At 35.7% G+C, this 8,031-nt stretch overlaps 1 protein-coding gene across 1 annotated transcript; it reads left to right on the forward strand.

The window, feature by feature from the left end:
* Window positions 1-843: 843 nt before the first annotated feature.
* On the forward strand, window positions 844-7,591 carry LOC123518642 (transmembrane protease serine 12-like). Its single transcript, XM_045279562.1, has 6 exons — window positions 844-1,027; window positions 2,235-2,291; window positions 2,816-3,047; window positions 4,585-4,712; window positions 6,435-6,616; window positions 7,015-7,591. The coding sequence occupies exons 1-6, from the start codon at window positions 985-987 to the stop codon at window positions 7,207-7,209; spliced, it is 837 nt and encodes a 278-aa protein (XP_045135497.1). The 5' UTR covers window positions 844-984; the 3' UTR covers window positions 7,210-7,591.
* Window positions 7,592-8,031: the final 440 nt, after the last annotated feature.

Here is an 8,031-nt window from a genome sequence, read left to right on the forward strand (position 1 = left end):
AGAGGGAAATCCGGCCAAGGGCAACAAAAATTGTGGTAAAAAAGAATAAAAAAAAGGCCCACTGAGGTGCCGGTCCCTAAACAGGTTAAACAGATTATAGTTGGGGAGGAACTCCCAGGATGATAAAAGGAGTCATCTTTTTATTTATTATTATTTTTTTTTTCTTTTGCGTGAAGAAGGTATATGTATAGGTAGTTTTGTGTGAAGGAAGAAAGTTGTCTTGAAGAGGGCAGGCTGTGACTACCCCATTGTGCTGTGAGACAAAAAAAAAAAAAACGTTCAGTGAGGTCACAGCTAGTTTTAATGCAAGTTCACAGCACCCCCTGAACTAGTACTATTAGATCTCACTGAGAGTAATGTTGTTTTCATAAGAAGGATTCTGGACAAAGGTGAAGATACACAAGAAAACGCCTATCAAAGATTCCATTCCCTAAAGAAAATTCCTGTAAAAATATAATATAGTAGACGATTAGAATAAATAAATAAAAGAATTAACAAAATAAATGAAATAATGAATGAATTGCTAAAATAAATCGATAAATTAAATGATTAAATGAATAGATGAATTATATAAATAAACAAATAAATACATCTAAAATTACGAAAAGGGTTTTGAAATTTGCTGAAAACGTTCAAGCTTGGATTTAACTTTAGTATTATTTTTTTTTCTTGGTTTGGGAGGTTTACATTCCCTTTTTAGTTTTATTAAAAAAAATCTGTTATCGGATTATCGTGAAATCTTTATCGTATTATCCTTATCGTCCTTCAAGATTCGGGGAATTTGATTAACGTTATCGAAGTTAATTCTCGTATTATCGGTGTGCGGATCTGATAGCATACTTCAGTGTTATAATTTCCCTCGTGAATCTGACACAACACCTTTAGTCCGGCCATACTGTAATGTCAGTAGGGAGTTCGTGTTCCAAGGCATCGCTATAACAGACCAGCTGGCCGCTTCCCTTCCTCAGCTGAAGAACGTCCACCATGAAGTTCTCAGTGTTGTTTATAGTGTATGAGATCCTTCTCCGTAAGTGGTGTAGCCTGTAATAAGAAACACTGCTTTCTCACCACGACTATTTGCAAAAGGCCACAGAGACGATGAACAGTGTTATTTCCAGTCTTTTTACTGTTAATAATTTAAAAATATTAGTAAGCTATCACTAGAACCGTAGAAAAAAAAAATCCCAAGTAACGTCAACGATAGAGCCTTTTGAAAGTAGTGGAGGTGAGGCGCAGAAATGCTTCAGAATATAATAGTCCTATATCTCTTGTTTGTAGGGAACTGGGGGAGGGAGAGAGAGGGTACACTTTCCAGCAAGACTCATAATTAGTTTATTACTAATAGAGAGAAAATTTGAAATTTCACGGTCTCGTAGTAGTACTAATCCTGTATTGTCTCGTCTTTCAACCACAGAAGAACTGCAGCCGGAAAGCAACGTGATATGATAGTCCACTTTCACTCTTGTCCTATGTCGTCCCTCCCATTCATTTGTCTGACTCTTCTACCCACTGTTGTCATTGCACAAGAGCTTCCGTCATTATCATTATAACCACAGTCTTACAACCACACACTTCCCGAGTCATCATGTTAAAGTGCATTAATGTATGTGTGTGTGTGTGTGTGTGTGTGCGTGTGTGTGTGTGTGTGTGTGAGAGAGAGAGAGAGAGAGAGAGAGAGAGAGAGAGAGAGAGAGAGAGAGAGAGAGAGAGAGAGAGAGATTGTCACCATTCCTTTCATTCCTCATTAAAGTTTGTGTTGATGTGTTGAGGATGCTAGCGGGCAGTGACGGAACACCTGGTGGCGTCACAGTATTAGTGTTAGTAGCGCGGATCGCACAGAGATGATAGACAGAATAGGCTTACACTGATACATACTGTAGGCCGTGAAGTGTCGCTAATGCCTGCCACGACAGGAACTGCAAATGGAAAAAAGGAAATGTGATAGACAACCCATCCATGCACGTGATGTGTTACTTAGACGTGAATTTACAGGAACCGCAGTGCAGCTATCTTAACACAGATTATTGACCACACACACACACACACACACACACACAGAGAGAGAGAGAGAGAGAGAGAGAGAGAGAGAGAGAGAGAGAGAGAGACACACACTGTTTGATTAGTGATGGATGGAAGATGGAGGTGTATGCTCTGAATAACCAAAACAATAAGGATGTATCTGATTTTTTCTTATTATATGTCGCGTTGATGGCTGGCATGGGGCGGCCTTGCAGTAGCGGCAGCAGAAGCGAAAAGACTCTCCGTGGCCGGAAGTCAAGATGCAAACAAAGGTGAGAGTATCAATACAAGTAAAGATTAATTCTATCCTTCCTCCTCTTGATTATACAGGTGTTTTTGGGGCCTCACTCTAGCAAACACAGGTATTTTCTTCTGGTTGCTTCATTGTTACGTCTTTCACCTCGTTATTCTTGAAAAAATATTGTCAATGATAATGGCGACGATAATCACACTTGACAATGAAGTTTGCGTTACCCGAAAAGAAACAAAAAGAGACGGATGTAATTTTGCAATACACCAAGCAGGAGCAACCACCACGCACGGGTCTCATGTCATGTCATGTGTGACTATTGTGCCTTCTCAAAACAAATGAAATAGTTTGGCGTGGCTTTAGAGCTTGAGAACTTCAAGCCACTGACAGCAAATGTGGTGAAATATTTCAACCTTCCTAGTTTAATTCTTTCTCAGTAAATTCGTGAGAATTTTCTGAGAAAAAGAAAAAAAAAAACTCATTGCAAATATCTTACTGTTATTAGCATTTAGTGTTCACTAATTGAGAAAGTGATTGACTGTGCAGGTCAGTTTCCGTGGTTGGTGACCCTGGAGCTGAACAACACTCAGAGGAGCTGGCACAAGTGTGACGGTGTTCTGTTGACCAAACAGTGGGTGCTCACTGCCGCCCACTGCGTCGACAATGAGAAACCAGAGTATCTGCAGGTGGTTAGCGGCGAGCATCGCAGAGACCTGAACGAGGGCACTGAGCAAAAACATAAAGTCAACAACATCCTTAAATATCCTCAATTTATTCAGTAAGCCAGCGACCTGTATTTTCCATATTATTTTTTTATATTGTCATGATGATTCATTGTTTAAGCCTTTCGGATCTTATCTCGGCTGACAGGCTCTATAAGCCTACCGGAAGCTACTTCGGCTTTCGGGAATTTTCATTATCTCAATGATTGTTCATGAAAAGAATTTGTATTAACGTAATAATAATAATAACATTGATAATAATGCTAATGAAGATAATAATAATAGTAATGATAATAATAATAGTAATAATAGTAATAATAATAATAATAATAATAATAATAATAATAATAATAATAATAATAATAATAGTAGTAATAATAATAATAATAATAATTAATAATAATAATAATGATAACATGTCCTGCGAACCAAAGTAATCATTATTGTGGCCTTTGAAAATACTAGTCTTGGCAAAAGGCCAAAGCGTTAGTTAAGGATGGGAGGCCCAGTAGTTATTACTGCTGCACCTCACGCCCACACCACCCTGCCACTGGCTCCCCTCGCCCCCCACGCCTTGCTCTTCAGACATTATAATAGTGCCACGCAGAGGAACTTTCTTTTCCATTAAGCTTATCTCCGCTCTGTGTTTTCCTTGCTTTATCTGTAGCAAAAATGAGAAAGACATAATACATTATTGTGTAACTACTACGTTAAAACTAAATTGTTGTTAATTAAAGTTTACCAGTTTGGTTTGCACGTCTGTTAACTCTGTTGGATGGAATTCCCCGTGGTCTCTTACAACATTTTGCTCACTTGTTTTTGTGCCACAGTGTTCTGTGTTTTCAATAGTATTGCAGCCAATAAAACTCTCTCTCTCTCTCTCTCTCTCTCTCTCTCTCTCTCTCTCTCTCTCTCTCTCTCTCTCTCTCTCTCTCTCTCTCTCTCTCTCTGTGTGTGTGTGTGTGTGTGTGTGTGTGTGTGTGTGTGTGTGTGTGTGTGTGTGTGTGTGTGTGTGTGGCTATATAAACAACTGAAACAAAGTATATATATATATATATATATATATATATATATATATATATATATATATATATATATATATATATATATATATATATATATATATATATATATATATATATATATATATATATATATATATATATATATATATATATATATATATATATATATATATATATATATATATATATATATATATATATATATATATATATATATATATATATATATATATATATATATATATATATATATATATATATATATATATATATATATATATATATATATATATATATATATATATATATATATATATATATATATATATATATATATATATATATATATATATATATATATATATATATATATATATATATATATATATATATATATATATATATATATATATATATATATATATATATATATATATATATATATATATATATATATATATATATATATATATATATATATATATATATATATATATATATATATATATATATATATATATATATATACACTTCATCTATTTATTTTTCTATTATTTTTCTCCCTAAGCACTCACTGGGTAGGTTACATGACGCCCTATATCCACGACGTGGCCCTGGTGCATCTTTCCCAGGAAGTCAAGCTCGACAAGTACACCCAGCGGATAATTCTTGATCCCGGCACCTTCCCCATCGTTGGTAATGTCTCGAGCTGCCCGATGCCTGCCTGCCAGCCTGGAATTACTGTTGTTGTTTGTTACTGTTATTATTGGTGGTGGTGGTGGTGGTGGCGTTGTTGTTGTTGTTGTTGTTGTTGTTGTAATCGTTGTTGTTGTTGTTGTTGTTGTTGTTGTTGAAATCGTTGTTGTTGTTGTTGTTGTTGTTGTTGTTGTTGTTGGTGCATCATTATCAGTACCATAATCATCATCATCTTCCTAATACTAGTACCACCACAACCATCACTAGTCTTCCTTCAGCCAGCCCTTCAATCCCTGAGACAAAATACATTTTTCGCATCTTCATCTTATTTTTTATAGCAAAATCAAACTTGATCTTCACAAATCTCACCTATCGCCAGTGCCTGCAGATCATTCAATGCTTCAAGAATTTCCATGCAAACTGATTAGCGCTAAATTAACAAGGAAATAGGAACTGATGGAACATATTCTCATATATATCTTCTCTAAAGAATTCCCTACACTGCAAAATATGCATTGGGATATATAAATATATATATATATATATATATATATATATATATATATATATATATATATATATATATATATATATATATATATATATATATATAAGTTCATCTGAACAGTTGTAAGGATTGTTGGAGCAGACTGCATTATCTTTTCTTTCCTTTTTTAAGTGTTCTTGTTCTAATTTTGTCGATACGAGGCATTCTTTTTTCTACGAGGCGCCTTTTTCATGTGCAAGATTCATGAGGTTTGTCTGATATATTCATAAAAAAAGTCATGTACTGTCTCTCTGTTTTTTTTGTTTATTTGTCAGAAGTGCTCGCATCTCCTCTTCTCTGTGGGGCCCAAAGGCTTGTCGAGTGGTGTGGAATTTGGTCAGACCGCATCTAGATTATGCAGTACAGTTCTGCTGGTCTCTACATTATAGGAAGGATATAGGTCTTCTAGAAACATGTAAAAGGAGAATATTTAAAAGGATACAGGGGGATGAGGGATATCCCCTACGAAGCTGGATTGAAGATACTAAATTTGCCTTCCTTAGAGAGAGAGAGACGTAGGTTAAGAGAGGGACTGATAGAAGTATTTGAGTGTTATGGGGGTTATAACAGAGGGGGAGATTAACAAATTTCTTAGAACTAGTAGCTTGGATAGAACCAGAAATTATGGGTTCAAGCTTGAGGAATTTAGGTTTAGGAAAGAAATGGGAAGGGGTTCTCAAATAGAGTGGTTGATGAATGGAACTGACTCGGCAATCATAATGTTAGTGCTGAGTCAGTAGGGAGCTTTGAAAGAAGTTTATGGGTAAGGATGACAGAAGGAATTAGATAGCTTTGTTTACACAGGGACTGCCACGTGTATGCCTGGCGCCCTCTTACAACTTCCCTCATTATTTTATGTTATCTTAATGAGTGTGAATGTGAAGGTTGTCTGCCTTGCCATGGCTACACTCCTTTTTAGTGAGACAGCTTTGGTACTCGTATAATGTAATCATCTCTTTGATTTTCTGTTTGTTTCTTTATGTTAAGTGTCTATTAGTCTATGTCTATTTTTTGTTTATTATCTTTCGTTTCTCTCTCTCTCTCTCTCTCTCTCTCTCTCTCTCTCTCTCTCTCTCTACTTATCTATATACTTGCGCGCTTAGTTATCTTTTATTGTGTCTATATTTACTCACCTTTCACTTTTCTGTATTCATCTTCCCTACCCGCCTGGCCAGGTACGAGGTGTCTTGAGGCCGGCTGGGGGACGACCAAGGATGGAGGGAATATGTCCGATGTCCTGCGATTCACTGAAGTACCGGTCCGACCTCTTGAGGAATGTGAGAGAGTTTACAATATGTACATCCACGAAAACTCCATCTGTGCCGGCAGCGTGCACTCCGGCATCGGCTTCTGCACGGTTAGTTACTTACTGGCAGTGTTCTTTCATTAATGCTTCTCTCTCTTCTACTATATGTCAGCCGTTTTCTCTTCAATCTGAAACACACACTCTCTCTCTCTCTCTCTCTCTCTCTCTCTCTCTCTCTCTCTCTCTCTCTGTGTGTGTGTGTGTGTGTGTGTGTGTGTGTGTGTGTGTGTGTGTGCAGCCATATAAACAACTGAAACAAAGTACAACCATAGGTGTAAAACTATTGACAATTATCAGAAAACTATTTCCTTATTATCACAGTGACTTGCAAAGTAAAATGGGATAGCATGATTAGAGAGAGAGAAAAAAAAAAAAAAAAAAACGTCATTGGTATTTCCATGACCTAGTCCTCTCGGTTAATTCATTTGCCCGCTCTGCTCTCCGGCCAGGGTGACAATGGTGGGGGTCTGTTTTGCTACGACCCGAACAAGCAAGAGTACGTGCTGAGCGCCGTGCTTTCGTGGCGCGAGGGGTGTGCTGGACTCAACAAACCTGCAGTGTACATGGACGTGCTTCCCTACTTGCCGTGGTTCGTCAACATTATCGGCGATGACATCTTTTGGCCTGAAAAAGAAGGGATCTAAAATGTAGAATATAGAAGAAACAGACTTCCCATTTCAGTTCTTGATAGTTGAGAATGAGTGTAAAATAATATAGGGACGTGATTAGCCTACTGATCCTTAATTTTCGTAATGTTAAGTCACTCATGGAAGGAAATAGGTTTCATTCAGGGTCTGTCACGTGTTGGCGCGTCATAACTATTAGTCATTTATTTACTTTATGTTCTTATCTTTAAGTATTTTATCTACTTGTCGACCGTAAAATTTTGCTATTATTTTGAAGTCTGTTACCATTATTATCATTATTATTATTATTATTATTATTATTAGTAGTAGTAGTAGTAGTAGTAGTAGTAGTAGTAGTAGTATATAGTAATAGTAGTGGTAGTAGTAGTAGTAGTAGTAGTATCAATATTATTGTTACTATTACTATCATTATTATTGTTACTATTACTATTATCATTATTATTATTTTTATTATTATTATTATCATTATTATTATTATTATTATTATTATTATTATTATTATTATTATTATTATTATTATTATTATTATTGCTATTATTATTATCATCATTAATATATTTATTACTATTGTTATTATCATATCTAGCGTAATGTGCAACTAAGTGGCAAAAACAATAAATAGACTAGCTAATTCGTTAGTTGGATAACGAAAAAAATGGAATGAAAAAATTTTCATTTTATCCTTCATGAAACATGTCCGTTGGTGACAGCGATAAGTAAGCGGCTTAACCCAGCCTGGAGCTTTGTGCAACAACTGAGCCTGGTATGTGTTGAGTCATATCAGAAACTGTCAGAAACTAGTGAAGGGGTCGGGGCGTG

Source organism: Portunus trituberculatus, chromosome 44 (genome assembly GCF_017591435.1).
Source record: "Portunus trituberculatus isolate SZX2019 chromosome 44, ASM1759143v1, whole genome shotgun sequence".
NCBI lineage: Eukaryota > Metazoa > Arthropoda > Malacostraca > Decapoda > Portunidae > Portunus > Portunus trituberculatus.

Coding starts and splice junctions, on each gene's coding strand:
- LOC123518642 (XM_045279562.1), top strand. CDS start 985: ATGAAGTTCTCAGTGTTGTTTATAGTGTATGAGATCCTTCTCC. Junction 1,028..2,234: donor AGTGTATGAGATCCTTCTCC/GTAAGTGGTGTA, acceptor GCGGCCTTGCAG/TAGCGGCAGCAGAAGCGAAA. Junction 2,292..2,815: donor AAGTCAAGATGCAAACAAAG/GTGAGAGTATCA, acceptor TTGACTGTGCAG/GTCAGTTTCCGTGGTTGGTG.